The following is a 15,745-nucleotide window of genomic DNA, read 5'->3' on the forward strand; positions in this document are numbered from 1 at the left end:
TCTTCTACTTCTTGCACACAAAATCTACTTCTTTGCCGGATTTTTGAGAGCGTGAGAGCCAAAAACAAATAAAAAAAGTTTTGGGGCTTCTTTCTTGCTTCTCCTTTGAAAGCTTGCTTGGGTGTGAAACAAGAAGAAAAAGGAGAGCATTTTTGGGCATTCCTACTGTACTTTCTCTTTTGAAGCCTTTGTGGCGGATGTGAGCTGAACCCAAAATAAAAAAGAAGCAAAAAACCAAAGCTTTCGATCTATTTCTCTCAAAGGGTTTTGACCGAGAGCGAAGGATATCCAACAAATAAGAGAATGAAAAAGAGTTATGTTTGGTTAGGGAAAATACCCAAAATAGTCAAATCTCGATAGATTTTTTTTTAATTGCACTAACTCAGGTGTAATTGACAAAATAATATCTTGGTTAGTGCAATTCAAACTTTAACTAGATTGTCGATAAACACTTTTAGGTTCAAAATAGGAAATGTATAAAAATGAAATAATTAATAGTAACATGATGCAATAATTAAGATTGTGTGAGGATTTTTTTTCTCTTGTTGAAGGAGTTTTTAGGGCTATCTAGACTAGAATTTAAAATTTTAAAGGAACTAAAGTTATCTCCAAAACCTTGGGTGGGGACATGTCATTTACTCTTGTTAAGCAAATGATGCAACGAAGCTAGCTAGCCATATCATGGGCAAATCCAGCGTCCATCTGGTTTCCTCACCCTCCGAACCAAACAAACGAAAATCTAAAATTACAAGTTGAGTTATGCAGGAGAAGATGAATGATAATACAAATCTGGAAATACATACGATGCCTGATACAAATCTGGAAATACAAAATAAAAAGATAACCAAGAAGAAAGGATAAAATTAAGAGCAAAAAAGTGGGGGGAATGATAATTGAAATCATACAATGGAAAATGAATCCTTAACCCCAATGAATATGAACTTGTTAACAGAGCTGATAGCCCTATGTAGTACAGTTAAGGCCTAGATAATCAGCCGCAGACTTGGCCATAATCGATGCAAATTCATTAAAACTAATAACGCCATCTCCATTAGAATCAGCCTCCTTCATCAATTCGGAAAGCTCTCGATACGTTAAAGGTTGACCCATTTTCGACATGGCACCCGCCAGTTCAGCCGCTGTAACATAGCCATTACCATCACGATCGAACGACCTAAACATCTCCAAAAGCTGTTCTTGGTTGATCAAAATCTGTTCGCTCATGTTGGGCAATATTGCAGAAACCAATTCATCGAACTCCACAAACCCATTGCCATTCGCATCAATATTCGACAACAAAACGTGTAGCTGATCCCCGCTTGGCTTCAGGCCTAAAGATCGCAAAAGTGCAGCCAGTTCAAGCTGGGTCAGGCTGCCATCAGAATCCATATCGAAGCGCTTGAAGATGTCTCTCAGTTGTTTAACTTGATCGGATTGGAGGGAAGGCATCATACTCGTAATTGGGTTGTTGATGAAAATGAAAATAAGATAATAAATTTTATCTTTTTGTGGCCTGATGAAGATGAAAGGCTTTTGTTGTGTTTGTGTTTCGGGTAAAAATATTGAATGTTTCAAAGGCAAAGCGCGTTGAATTGTCAGGGAAGGGTTATAATTAATTAATTTTAGCTAGTGATAAATAATGGTAAGGGAAGTTTGTTTTGTTTTAGTTTTATATATTCTTTTCTGTTAAGTTCCAGGCAAAGGAGGTGATGATGGAGGCCATTTAAGGCATTGACTTTATTTAGTTGATTGGAAGTAAGTTAAGGTTGTTGATCTGTCATCATCAAATCAGTAAGTACCAGGATTCAGATTTGTTAAAAATAAGGCACAACCAAACCAATTCTCCACAACATGCAACTTGTAAATTACAGTTACATGGTCATGAGGAAAATCAATTCTTCAATCAATTGTCTGTCAATAATGAAACCTGCAAGCATATTCAGTGCACATTTTGATCAATAAGGCTATAAATTTGTTACAACAACTCTGATACTAAAGTCAAATTCATTTTGAGCTGAATTTGTTGATGGGCTCCTTGATTTCTCTCTACCCCAAACGCTTCCAAATGCCAACTTTCCCTTCTCTAAAAACTTCTCCAGCACCTTCTCAACTTCCTCCTTACAACACCTTAAACCAGAGCTTTCAACTTGAATAGTTAAGTCAGAACTACCTTGACAGTCCAAAAACTCGACTTGATATCAACTCTTCATAGTTTTGATGATTTTCTACTGTTTCCTTTTACACTGAATCTTCTTCTCAGCATATTCTTTCGCTTTTCGAATGAACTTCCAGGGAAGTTTGAGCAAGATGAAGAAGATGATTTGAAGGATCAAGTATAGCAGCAACAGGAATAACAGCAGAATCTCCAGCGGGCATGTTCCAATCCTCCATAGCCATGAATGAAGAATGAAGGAGGTGATGATGGAGAAGTAAAATGATTTAAACTGTCATTTGTGTGTTGTTAAGGAATAGGTTCCTTGTAAAGTAAAAAGAATAATATGTGGCAAAGTTAGGTTAAAAATGTGGCAATAACTCCTTACATCAAGTCACATATTGCATCAAAGATGATGCACTAATGGTTTCTTCATTTCAAATTCACATTGTGAAATTGGAAGAGCTCCTGAATGACTTCAAGTCTTAATTTTCTAAGTGATGTTGTCTTTCAATGTAAGGTTACTGTTAGGAGATGTAAAAGGGTATCAATAATTAAACTGCACATCTACAGTATTTCTCTTCATGAAACTGCAGAAAGCATAAAATAGAACTTTCATGCACCAACAAGATATGCGAAACTGGAGCTTTCAGACATCATATGATCAATCAGTTTAAGTCATCAGTATCATTTCAAGATTATTAGATTGAACTAGTAAAAGCGTTTAAGTTTTCATTTAGCATGTTGAATGCACTCTATGGGCACATGTAGTTACATGTTATGGTTTCTGTTCCTTGTTTGAATCCATTTCCTGTCTCAGAATACTTGGAAGTCTTGGGATAAAGATAGAAATAGAACAAATTTGTATAAGAACTTTATTATCATCATTAAACAATGTTGTATGAAAAATTTGCTAAGAATAATTACAAGCTCAAAGAATTGCAGCAAATATGTTGATACCAAAGAACCTAATTACAAGTGTTAGGGTTTGAAAAATAAATCTCTGCATAAATGGGGTGAATGCAACTCGAACATGGATCCATTTTGGCAAGGCAAACCCTCATGCTTTAAATGTAAACAAATCTCCCCATAATATTTACTATTCCTCTTAATTATCCTTGCTACCCTGGCTAAAAAAATCTGTACTGTAATTTTGACTACCAAATGCCATCCTTCGGAACCATCTAATTTCTTCAGATTGTTGTGCAGTGTTAAAAATCTCACTTTCACCAACTCTCATTCCATTGCTTAGATCTGACGTGGCTAAACTATCAAAAGCTCTGACAACCTGAGATGCAAAAGCACACTAAGCAAGTGCCTGACCAACACCAACTTATCCCCCAACATTTTAAGAGATACATAAAAAAAAATTTTCAAATAGTTGGCAAAAGAGAAGTTCATTACCTGTCCCATTCGTGGCCTCTTGGCAGCTGAATGTCGTACACAAGCTGCAGCAGCCTCAATCATCCGAAACATCTCACTTTCAACATAGTCTTTTCCAAGCTTTGGATCAGCCAATCCGTCAAATTCTTCATTATCAAGTGCATGACTTAGCAATGGACGAGCCTGAAATTAACATAGCCTTAGGTCAGAATAGGTCAACCCTCAAAAGATATATATTTGTTCCACTGCACAGGATTAATTCTCTCTGTTCAGTCCATCATCACACATTACTGCGACATCTTTGAAGCAAGCATTTATGTGGATATGTATAAAAATTAGACAAGACATACAATCTCTATTCAAAAAGATTACAATAATAATGCCTATCCTTGTCTAAAAAGATATTTTCAAGCGTTGGAAAAAAAATGCATGCGAATAATCAATCCCATTTTTTGTCTATCTACTCCTTTATATATTCAACCACATAATACATAAAAAGGAACTGGGTTTACAGAAATTTAAAGTTGTATTCTTCCATTTTGAATCAAACTAGAATTTACAGCTCTTCCTTTGAAAGCAGAAATGACTTTTATAGTGAAAGGGCACTTCAATTCTAAAAGCTTTGAACCTAAGATTCAGCAGAAACTTTCCTGCTATATTATCATCCTTCTAGTTCAAATGGCTCATAAAAACAACAAACAACATAACATAGCTGTAACTAGTACCAAATTAAACCCAATCCAAAAGTATTTAGTCTAATATTCATGCATGCCTAAATAAAAGGTTTGCTCTTAAGAATATTGAGTTGAAATTTTGTCAAGGGCAGCCAACTTGATACAAGTATGTAATCAATAAAAATTACCCATTCCACCAGACTCTCATCTCCAACTGGTTGGGATGTATCCACAGGCTTTCTGCCAGTAATTAGCTCCAAAAGTACAACTCCAAACGAGAATACATCAGATTTCTCAGTCAACTTGCCACTTGATGCATATTCAGGGGCCATGTATCTGAACAACAAAATGACATATTAAAAAAATATGCACATGGTCAATACACATATTACACAGAGTTGAGGCAAACAAAATGCCACAGTCCCCCCCACCCAAGAAGAAAAAAAAAGAAGTCAAATATACATCTTGGTGAGAATAAGATTATGATAGTTACCCAAAAGTTCCCATAACACGTGTGGTCACATGTGTATTTGCATCAAGAGTTAATTTGGCAAGCCCAAAGTCTGAAACCTGTTAAGTCAAAAACCAAAACTGTAACCTAGCCTACATGGCAAAAGTACAAAGTTTTGAGAAAGATAAATAATGCATACTTGAGCTTCAAAGTTGTTATCCAAAAGAATGTTTGATGACTTGATATCTCTATGAATAATACGGGGATGACCTGATATGAAAGGTAAATAAATAAATAACTTCTAAGTTGGTTATAAATAACAAAGAAGAATCCAAGAAGGAGCTCTAATAAATTTTTCTTAACATATCTTGTGCCAAAAGTAATAACAGTTTTAAAGGGCATATCAGATGGTTTAAATGTTCATTGGTTTGCTCTTTTGTTTTTGACGAGAAAGAAGCATCATATGGCTATAAAGGAGAATACATGTCTATACTGATCAATATATCATTCTATTCTCATAAAACTTTCAGAACAGCATGGAGATAATTGAAGATATAAGCGCTCAAATTATAAAGACATAATGAAATTGGAAATGGTTAGAAGTATGAGAAATAGTATCATTTACTCCATAAATGTCACAAATAAGTATCAATTAATCATGTTTGGGACTATCGGGGAATCCAGGACATAGTTGAACTTAGAACATGAGAGTTCACAGTCTTCCCACATTCCTCCTTTGCTTTTAACCCCCTAGTTCAGGTTCGAGTAGTCATAAATATTTTTACTCAATTCTGTTAGCTAAATTCAACTCAACAATAACATCAAAAGGAGAAAGGCAACAATGGCTAGCTTTCCCGCAAGCTTGAACGATGAAAGGGAAGTGTAACTGCAATTTCTAGTGATCAACTCATACTTCATCTTAAACCATTATGTCTAAATAGATGTTAATATGCAGAATCAAATCAACATGAAGTTGAACATAGCAAAAAAAACAGAAACAGACTTATAGATACTTACAATCCTCATGGAGATAAGCTATTCCACGAGCTGCCCCAGCAGCAATTTTTACACGTGTTGCCCAATCTAAAACTGGTCTACCTTCTACAATTCCAAGAGGCACAATGTTCAATATTATTAGGCCATTGCCATCATCTTTAGCATAAAAACTCAGTTCGTTTTTTAAAATTTACCATGAAGATGGAAATAAAGGGTATTGTTAGGGACATAGTCATATATAAGCAGTCTTCGATTCTCAGAAACGCAATAACCCACTAATGAAACCAAATGTCGATGGTGTATACGGCTAATAATCTCAACCTCAGCCTTAAATTCTCGCTCACCCTGCCCCCCACCAATTTTTAACTGCTTTATTGCTACATCTCTCCCATCTGGCAAATACCCTTTGTAGACAGAGCCAAATCCACCTTCGCCCAAAAGATTCTGAGTGGAAAACCCATCCGTGGCCTTGACTAACTCTTCATACGTAAATAGTGACCTTGAATTGCCCAATCCACCTGGCTCTTTAGACGAATACACTGATTCGCTGCCAGAACCGCCACTTCTTATAAGAGGAGCTGAAGCTGCTGTCTTTGTATAAGATGTTTCTAGAAACAAGTTTCAAACCTTTGTATCAGTCTTTATGTTAAACACGTGTAAAAATTTTGAAAACTTTCTATCTTGCTTTAAGTTGGATCTGAATTAAACATTATAATCTGGATTTTATAGGACAAACCAATAACTTAAACAAAAATAAAACTGCCCTCTTGATTTTACTTGGCAATCAGTCTAACCTGTCATCTAATTTTCTTTTGAGAACAGACAAATCTCTCTAATTTTTTTATATTGACCAGAATATGTTGATCTGCACTGCATACACTAACTTCTGAGGACATTAAATTATGATCCAGCATCTACATTTATGGCAATGATCAAATTAAAGGTGTAGAGGCAATGTGAATTAGATTCACAGAAATAGAAGATAAACATGGATAGAGAAAAACAGCATGTCAGACAAACACAGAGCATCAATAATTTACCTGATCTGGGGGAAGAGCCCAGAGGGGATGGCGCAACATAGACATTATGAAGTGCAGAAGGCTCCTTCCTTAGCTTCCTCAGGCACCAAACAACCAGTCCAATGAGGGTAAGTGCTATGATTCCTACGGCCACACCAATAACCACTAGACCTGTGGTACTGATGCCGCCATTATCTGAAGGACTGGAGCTTTCAGGAGAACTAGGACTAGGTCCATTAACATTTGGTGAGGCTGGAGTTTGAGGAGGAGGCGGTGACAGTCTTATTAAAGCTGGGGGTGGTGATGAATTTATAGAAGAATTTGAACCAGAAGGAACTCCCCCAGAAGGAGGTGGAGAAGGAGTTTGATTAGTAGGTGGAGCTGCATTACTAGGAGGCACTGCAGGCGCAGGGGCTGAACTTGTAGGTGGGGTGGATGATGATGATGGTGGTGGACTTTGAGGCGAAACAGTTGATGGTGGTGGCGGGGGCGGGGGCGAACTATTTGGTGGAGTAGATGGCTTTGGTTGTGGAGCTGAAGCTTTTGGTGGTGGGGGAGATGAATTTGGTGGTGGAGGAGGACTTGTTGGTGGATTGGCCACTGGTGATGGTGGAGGAGGACTCATTGGTGGATTGGCCACTGGTGGGGATGGAGGAGGACTCGTTGGTGGATTGGCCACTGGTGGTGGAGAAGGACTTGTTGGTGGACTGGCCACTGGTGGTGGTGGAGGGGAATTAGTTGGTGAAGTAGATGCTGGTGATGATGGAGGTGAACTCCTTGGTGGATTAGATACTGGCGGTGGTGGAGGCGACGAACTTGGTGGAGGTGTATTGGATGCTTCTGGTGCTGGTGGCGGCGGATTGGATACAGGTGGAGATGGTGGTGGTGATGTAGGTGAAATGGATTGTTGAGGAGGAGGGGGAGAAGTTGTAGATGCCAACGGCGGTGGAGATGCATTTTGAGGAGGTGGTGGTGAGACAGGTGGTTGTGCAGGAGGTGGAGTAGAAGGTGTAGAGGGATCAGGAGGGTTAGCATTGGGCTCAGAAGGTGGGGAGATTGTAGGAGGTGGAGAAGAGGGCTGTGATGATGGTGGTGTACTGGTGTTGGACGGTGGTGGAGAGGTGGTGGAGGGTGGTGAAGGTGGCGCTGCAGTGGGAGATGCATTTGGAGGTGGTGAACTTGTTGCCATCAGTTAAGTAACAAAATCTTACAATGGCCAACTAACAACTATCTGGTAAAATTTATTCATATACCAGAATCTACAAAGCTTTCTTAAATTCTCTAATAATACAACGCAAATCCAGGAAAAAAGACAAACAAAAATTGATCACTATTGAACTCTTCTCTGTAGTTTATGGACATAACCAAAATTCCAAACCTTTTTTTAACTGAAAGATTATTCAAGAAGCAAACTTCATCAATCAAAACTAGAAATTACCAAACAACCTTCAACTTCAAGAAACAGTAACACATCTGAAAACCCTAAACCACTATTCAGCTTTAATTAGCACAGCTAAAACCAAATGAACACCCCAAATCAACTTTGACTAAAACCCAGTAAGCCAGATCAGCGATCATACAGTGAATTCAATCTAAAAAATCTGATAAATGTAGTGAATATATCAACCGCTGAGTTCAAATGTTAACACTGACATGCCAAAAATCCTCAGTGAACCAAATGTGGCAACAGCAAGGAACCACCCATATGCTATAATCCTCAAAACTTCATCTTTCTTTGATCAAAACTATTTTTTCATCTCTTCAAAGTCAAAACAGGAAATTTTCAAATTTAACAGCCAAATTGGTTGATTCTCGAATTGAAGCCCCTCTCTTTGTCTTCTCGTTCTCCTAGAAATATCAACTCAAGAACACGGATTGTGGGGCCTCAAATCCCAACTCTATTGACACTGACATCTAATCTAAGGAATAACCAAAAATAACACTTGTTTAAATCATCATCAATTTGATGAAGAGATTGAAAAGCAGGGAGGCATGCAAGTAGAATAGAGATAGACTTTGCTTAATTGCAACGTCAAATCAAAATAAATAATTAAAACATTTTATATTTTCTCAATTAAATAATATTATAATTAAAATTACTTGACGTAGAGGCTCTGATCTTCTACTTAAATTCCTGCTTTCACTTTAATAATATGATTCATAAGATTTGTAAACTTCAATATGGTTAGCAAATGTCATTTTTATAACTAAGTTTTCATTTCTGAAATCTCTACAAATAACAATATTTTAATGGAAATCCCACCTCACCCAAATGCCGAAGATTTTGTTTGTGTTTGAAGCCATAAATAAATTATGTTGCGTGGAGCTCTATGTTTGACTCAAATATATAATCCCCTAAATTCCAGCTGATTATATTATTTAAATACATGTTGACTAAGGAGAATTATTTAATGTGGAGATGTAATCCTCCACAGCATCAGATGATTCCTCTTGGATGGCTACCTAAATCAGTAGTTTTTATTCATTCGGCATGTTCATATAATTATTATTCTCTTGCTTCCCCAGGAAGACCCTTGTAAAAGAGTACAGGTAATTAGGATGGCAGATACAGAGAGTTTAGAAATGAAAATGGGCACATTGGGATGTGGCATCTTTCTTTGTTACAGAATTTTTCTAGTCAGAGACACTCACAAGAATTGATTAGTTACTTGTGTTGTGTGTTGTAATTCTAGGATATGGATAAGATTCACGAGCTTTTAATTTCAAAAGTAGGATTGCTGGTGATGGAATGCTTTGTCTGTATGTTTGATTTTGGTGTCATTTTTCTCTCACTCTGCAATAATTGTTAATGTGTTATTTTAATAGAAGTGGAGGTGTCGGTAGAAGGCAAATAACAGCTGTTGATTTGGATCCACGCTTTCCTGTACTTCCCTTTGACTCCCTCAAACTTATATGCCAATTAATAGATAGCACCAACCAACCCATGGCTTGGCAGCTTCACACTTTTGAATTGATTTCAAAGTCTTAATTTAAAAAAATATATATATAATAATAATATCACCATATATATATACACACATTCCATTTTCAACTTTTTTTTTAATAATATAAAGAAAATATATGAAAATAAACCCAATAAACACGAGGGAACAGGCTTAGTAAAATGCATGTAACAAAAACTAGTTAGTTAAGATGAACATACATGGCAAAGAATAAAGAAGGTAAGGTGGTTTTTTAATTTGCCATATAGTTCAACTTTGAACAAGTGAAACTCATTCATTGTCATCAAAATTGTATTGAGATTGGATTAAACTAGACTAAACTCGTTCAACTGTATTTATTAATATTAGACTGGTCTAAACTCGATTAGTTTAATTATACATTAATTTTAAAATGTTCATACATATATAAACATCATTTACAGTTATATGCCACCATCTATTTGACGTTAAGATTGTATACGTATAATAATAATAATATTCTATTTCTGTACCATCTATGCAGTCAACAAATTGAGCTGAACCACACGTTTCACTAAAATGTTTGGTCCCATTTGTCTAGTCTCTCGTTCCGATTTTACAATTTCATTCTATGTATGCTGTCTGTTTGCTTTAGTTGACAACTGACTCATGAAAGCAACAGGCTCTGACAAAGCATTAAATGCTAAAGGAAAAACCAAGTCCATTCCACCTCTCATAAAAAACCAATATATGAAATTGTATTTCTTCAAATATTTTTAACCAACTGCTCATAAGATTTGACTCTGCAAATACATAAACATCAAATATTGAGCTTCAAAGATTCTGCCTGCTTTCTAAATTAGAAGACTGGAAAATCCTATATTCAAAGATGACAGCTTCAGTACATAAATATTACAGCATGCTTGTCCGACTAAGCATTGGTACCAGTTAGATTTAGACACTGAACTACTATGCCCGGCTGGATTACAAGAGTTTGATTCTATGGTTATTCATTTGCTAATGGTAACCCTTTTGGTTGCTTGCAGATTAAATGTTAGCAGTTATCCTACCCAAAGACTAAAAAAGGAAGATGAAAAACATGAAGGGGCGCTCCATTCCACAATTTACCCTTCAAAAAGGCTTGTTTTAAATGACAAATGAAATGTTAGTTGAACCGGGACATCAATCAAGTTTGTTCACCAATTTTGAATTTCTTCTATGATTAATTTCAGCAGCCCATTTCTTTCCTATCTCTGTCTGAAATTTTCCTGAAAATAATAAAACAAATCATGAGCTTAATAGCTCAACAGTAATACCAAGAAACATCAATATTTTGATCTGTAAACCAATTGCAAGTTTACCTGCCGTTGAAAGGAAAAACTCATCAAGCACCTTCCCCTGTTCTGCGATGATATTATGATAACAAATGAGTAAGAGTAGAAAGCACACGGTAGAAGCAGAAAATGCAAGGAAAAAAGGGTTACCCATTTCATATTCCAGTGCCTGCAGAATCATTTCAACCTGCATTGAGGGCATTCACAATCTTATTTAAAGAGCACTTAAGTAGAAACACAGAAAAACATGCAATTATACAATAAATGCCAAGATTATCCTGTTATGTTGCAATGGTCAGTTGGGAATGATTATAAACATTATGAGACAAAACCGACCAAACACCAGCTTATAACAGATAATGGTACATAAAGTATTTAACTGAAAACATTTGTGTATAAGAGAAGCACTTGTAAGATTAAAAATGTTGGTAAATTCAAGGGCATCAATTTTTTACGGTAAAAGTACATAACTTTGGAAAGAAAACTTCACAAAATAATACAAATATCATTGGCATTACTGAGATATTCTCATTGGAAAATGTTTTTCTAGGTCAAGTAATAATCCAACTATAAAATTCAAGATTGAATGTGAACAAAACATGAACATACTTTATCAAAATCTTTGACAAGATTAGCTTCTATGGAAGCATTATTTTCATATTCTGTCCAGAGTTCTTTGATCTCTTCAGCTGCACATAGCAAAAAGTCAGTTCAACAATATAAATGCCAAATTAAACTGTTTAAATAACCCAATGACCAAAACATTAGGCAGTACCCCTCATCCCACCACCAAGAACTTTGCACATTTCATCCAAAGCTGCCTGCTCCATTCTGCTCTTTACTTCTTTGGGCACATTATCAGATGGTGTTATATCACCAACAATAGCTATAAAAATTCAAGTAGAAAGCACAAAATTAAATCAACATGTGATAAAGTATATGCATACAAACAGAAAGGTATGTTACTGCTGAAACTATCATTTTCAAATACAAAAGGAGTAGTTGCTGGATGTCCCTCAGAACTCCAAGCATGAGCATTTACATTATCTTCAGACTATCAAACTACTCTGGATTCACTAGAGCGGAAAGTTGAATAGAATGCTTCTTGTAGCTACCTTACATCAGTTGGGTGTGATAAAACCTAATACTACAGTTTTCAAATGAACAATTCAATGACAATAAAGGGTCTTAATTCCATATCAACCATCCATTCTCTTTGTTTTTTTCTCAAAAAAAAAAAAAAAAACCATAAAATCATCTCTAAATTAATCTACATAACCTATGATCATACGACCAGAATAGGACCAACTAAAGTCAATGAGGCAATAAGTACTCACATTTAAAAATCACTTCAACAGATACTGTTCTGGCTTACAAATCATTCAATCAATAAATAAAACCATTAAAAGAAAAAGTAGTACGGACCACCATAAATCTACAAGCTCAAATAAGGGAACATCAAAGAGAACATCCAGATAACATATACTACAGATACTCAGTTGCTCCTATGGTGTAACAATCATGAGTCAAAGCAAAGGCATGCTGATAATGATTTCAATGCCATGTCATATGAGTCATACACCAAGGCTGGTTTATATAATTTGAGCTATAGAATATAAGATGCATGATATAATGAATGGGCACCAAGACATTCAACTCGTGGAGGGACAACAAGGCTACGGTATGGAGAAAAAAGAGATCATAGAAAAATCTAAGGTAAGAAGGAGGTTGGATGAAAGAGACGAATGAAGAACAGAATAATGGAGGACTATGACAAGAGGATGGTAGGGTGGAAAGCATCAAACGTCAAAAAAACGAACCAAAGGCAAGAGGATGACATGGCCACCAATGGTGATGTAGCACATGACATGACAGCTTGTTTGGTGATGTGGCATGGCAACATGGGCATGCATGATGATGTGAAGTCATATAGGAAGTCTAATACATGTGGAATAAAGATTCCTAGCTAAGTAAAGCTCGATTTAAAGCAAGTTTCCTAGTCCAATCTAGTTTTTCATTAATATTAGTTTTTCTAATAGTATTAAAAGTTCTATTTTAATAAAAGAGCTTTTAGGGGTCTTTATGTTTTAGGAAAGTTCTATTTAATACAATTAATGTTGTTTAATTAAAGTTTAAGCCTAGAGTTTGAAATTAATTATTATTCAAAATTCTAGTGTCTTAGATTAATAAGTTTTCTAGTCTTCTTTAAGCATCTAGAGCTCTTGTAAATTCCGTGGATAATAGTACTAGTGTAATGGAAAATCATATATAATACAGTATTATAAGTATGTCTCATTTTAAACTCAATGTTTATGCATTCCTTAACCAATCTATGCAAAAGGTCTATGCTTAAAAAGATATAAAAATTGGAATTACGTCGTTGAATACTCTGTGTAAGATTTTATCTTGTAAATCTCAGGATTTAAAAAGGGTTGGAAAGATTACCTTCGGCGATATCATGCACAATTGCTATTTTAATACACCTGAAAGAGCAGAATAAAGTGTTAAATACATATCTACTACCAACTGTCGAAATAATACAGGAATTGCTACTTTATTGGGATGTTATATCCCAGTAACTAGACTGGAAGGAGGTGTTATGGATAACATAAAACATTAATTTTGTAACTTAGAGATGTCATACTTGTAACACTGCTTATCAAATTTGCAAGAATGAGTTACAACGTAGTAACATGCAACTATCATTCCTACCTTTCCCAATAATGTTACCAAGAGAGTACCATAATATAACCCTGTGAGAACATAAAACATAAAACATAATTATACAAAGTCACATCAGCTAAGAGAATAGTGGAGGAAAGCCCAGGACAGCAAGTCACTCAATAAGCCTGATAAATATGACATCAAAGCCAAGGTTATCATTCAATTTCCTGGTGAAATACACGAAAAATTAATTCCCTGAGCAATCAACACTGAAGAGCAAACCGTCCCTAACTTTGATGTAATTAGCATCATTTTTAAGATGTGATTTGCTGACCTTGACTTCCTTCTTCATTCTCTTAGTTGACTTGACTTGTATTAACTTTATTTTATATTATTACATTCCCAAGGAATAAACACGGAACACAATAACAACTCAGTAACAGTTAAAAAATTAAATCAATTGAGCAAAATTGTAATGTCATTTGAGATTCAATCCCAGATTTTGCAAAAATAGTGCCTGATCGTCTAAACGACTATCCTAAGCCTTCGAAGTGAAATTAATACATAAAAAAATCGCATCTCCAAATCAAAATATATGGCATTTTGCTGGGCTAAACCAATGGCATATTGAGTGAGTTTATATAATCAAATTATGTGAAATTCCAACCTTTCTCTATCCACGCCAGGAATGTCACCAGCGATCAAAGCCATTAAAGCCATGCGGTACATGTGATCAGCAATTGACTCTGGACCCTTTATTCCATGATTGATCCATCCTTTCCTTTTCGTTGTCTACAACAATTATAAAAACAAAAATTTCAAAAATAACCCACACTTTCTCGGAAGCTAAACAGCAAACGAACCGTTGGTTTACCTTCAGACGATTACACAATGTCAGGAAATCAACCACCGATGACGAAGACGAACACGAAACTCCAATCTGAGCTTCAGAATTTGTCAAATTCGTGGATTTCTTGGATCTAAACCCGTCGAAACCGGGCTTATTGGCCCGAACTGAAACGAGACGTCGATTTGGAACTTCGTTGGGGAAAAGTGGTCTGGCTGAGGTCCGAATGAAGAAAGCAGGAGGTAGACGACGTCGAAGAGGACGGTTGAGAGGAGGTGCGCAGTGAGTGGACGAATTAACAGCCATTTCTGTGTGGGAATTGCCGAAGCAAAAGTACTTCGAAGTTGGAGGTATGAAATTTGTGTTTATTTTCAGAGTGTCTCGATTTGTTCGTTTTGTGTTATTTAGGACCAGAAAATTTTGCGCAAACGTTGAGAATGTCATGTACTTTTTACCACGTGGCTTCATATTTATGGCAAGGCTAAATCACAATTTTCACCAAAACGTTGATGAAAAGACACATTTTTGTCTTTAGGCTTAAAAAGTCTATTTTCTCACCCATTTGTTAAAATTAGACATTATTGTAACAATCAACAGGTGTTTTTGTATATACACTACCTATAACAGGGTTAATATCACTTACACAATCAAATTGATAGACGCTGGAGACAGCATATGTTGACACATGCACATGGTGCGCGAGACAACATCTTAGGGTTAGTTTACAATTTCCATTCCAACAGCGAAAGGAGGATCGTCGGTGCCTTAGCCATTTTTTTGCTCTTTAGCCACTCACTTCCCCTTGTCCATTAGATAAATGTTTGTTAATAAAAAAAGATTTCTATAATTTTATTTTTCAATGTTTGTAGTAAAAATAAAAAATTGACGGATTTATGAATCGATAAATATAAATAGATTATAAAATATCTAAAGAAATAATAAATTATGAAAATAATTAATATCAACAATGAAATATTTATGGACTTATTATAAATATGGCTACATTAAAAAGTTTATGAATATATAATGAATATAAATACAACTGACGAAAAATCTAGAAACTTATGATAAATATAAATAAAAATATGATCAAATCATCGAAAATACAAGTGATACTATATGACAAAGACTAAATTTTTATTTTATTTATTCTTGTTTTCTTTATGATTAATAATAACAAGACAAAAAAAGTGTTTATAATATAATATTTCATTAAGGAATTATATATTAAGTTTATTTTTACTTATCAGGTTGACAACTCACTTTTTGTCTCTATTATTTTGTAGATAAATTTTATAAAATAG

The 15,745-nt window shown here is 35.4% G+C and overlaps 3 protein-coding genes across 4 annotated transcripts; all 3 read right to left on the reverse strand.

Annotated features, from left to right (window-relative positions):
• Positions 1 to 738: 738 nt before the first annotated feature.
• LOC123215977 (probable calcium-binding protein CML15) lies at positions 739 to 1,670 on the reverse strand. The gene has a single exon (XM_044636306.1). It carries the CDS (start codon positions 1,450 to 1,452, stop codon positions 964 to 966), a length of 489 nt encoding a protein of 162 aa, XP_044492241.1. The 5' UTR covers positions 1,453 to 1,670; the 3' UTR covers positions 739 to 963.
• Positions 1,671 to 3,004: 1,334 nt separating this feature from the next.
• Positions 3,005 to 8,698, reverse strand: LOC123217495 (proline-rich receptor-like protein kinase PERK9). The gene is made up of 8 exons (XM_044638555.1): positions 6,697 to 8,698; positions 5,851 to 6,264; positions 5,678 to 5,761; positions 4,860 to 4,930; positions 4,703 to 4,779; positions 4,398 to 4,545; positions 3,557 to 3,718; positions 3,005 to 3,440 (listed from the first exon to the last, which is right to left on the reverse strand). The coding sequence occupies exons 1-8, from the start codon at positions 7,862 to 7,864 to the stop codon at positions 3,261 to 3,263; spliced, it is 2,304 nt and encodes a 767-aa protein (XP_044494490.1). The 5' UTR covers positions 7,865 to 8,698; the 3' UTR covers positions 3,005 to 3,260.
• Positions 8,699 to 10,331: 1,633 nt separating this feature from the next.
• Positions 10,332 to 14,859, reverse strand: LOC123215622 (5'-deoxynucleotidase hdd1). Of its 2 annotated transcripts, none has more exons than XM_044635802.1 (8): positions 14,469 to 14,859; positions 14,262 to 14,386; positions 13,376 to 13,413; positions 11,706 to 11,816; positions 11,540 to 11,619; positions 11,081 to 11,117; positions 10,958 to 10,994; positions 10,332 to 10,864 (listed from the first exon to the last, which is right to left on the reverse strand). In XM_044635802.1, exons 1-7 carry the CDS (start codon positions 14,745 to 14,747, stop codon positions 10,981 to 10,983), a joined length of 684 nt encoding a protein of 227 aa, XP_044491737.1. In that variant the 5' UTR covers positions 14,748 to 14,859; the 3' UTR covers positions 10,332 to 10,864; positions 10,958 to 10,980. The 2 variants fall into 2 exon arrangements, with proteins under 2 accessions (XP_044491737.1, XP_044491736.1); XM_044635801.1 differs by having other exon boundaries at positions 10,958 to 10,999; positions 14,469 to 14,858.
• Between the last annotated feature and the right edge of the window lie 886 nt (positions 14,860 to 15,745).

This window comes from Mangifera indica, chromosome 5 (genome assembly GCF_011075055.1).
Source record: "Mangifera indica cultivar Alphonso chromosome 5, CATAS_Mindica_2.1, whole genome shotgun sequence".
In the NCBI taxonomy this organism is placed as follows: domain Eukaryota; kingdom Viridiplantae; phylum Streptophyta; class Magnoliopsida; order Sapindales; family Anacardiaceae; genus Mangifera; species Mangifera indica.

Bases quoted from the DNA above. Each gene is read 5' to 3' on its own strand.
- LOC123215977 (XM_044636306.1), bottom strand. From the start codon at position 1,452: ATGATGCCTTCCCTCCAATCCGATCAAGTTAAACAACTGAGAGACATC.
- LOC123215622 (XM_044635801.1), bottom strand. From the start codon at position 14,747: ATGGCTGTTAATTCGTCCACTCACTGCGCACCTCCTCTCAACCGTCCT. The intron at 14,387-14,468 runs GTAAACCAACGG...TAATTGTTGTAG, and splicing joins CATTGTGTAATCGTCTGAAG to ACAACGAAAAGGAAAGGATG. The intron at 13,414-14,261 runs GTTGGAATTTCA...CTGCTCTTTCAG, and splicing joins CCTGGCGTGGATAGAGAAAG to GTGTATTAAAATAGCAATTG.
- LOC123217495 (XM_044638555.1), bottom strand. From the start codon at position 7,864: ATGGCAACAAGTTCACCACCTCCAAATGCATCTCCCACTGCAGCGCCA. The intron at 4,546-4,702 runs GTAACTATCATA...TTTGTTGTTCAG, and splicing joins CGTGTTATGGGAACTTTTGG to ATACATGGCCCCTGAATATG. The intron at 3,441-3,556 runs GTAATGAACTTC...TTTGCATCTCAG, and splicing joins AGAGGCCACGAATGGGACAG to GTTGTCAGAGCTTTTGATAG.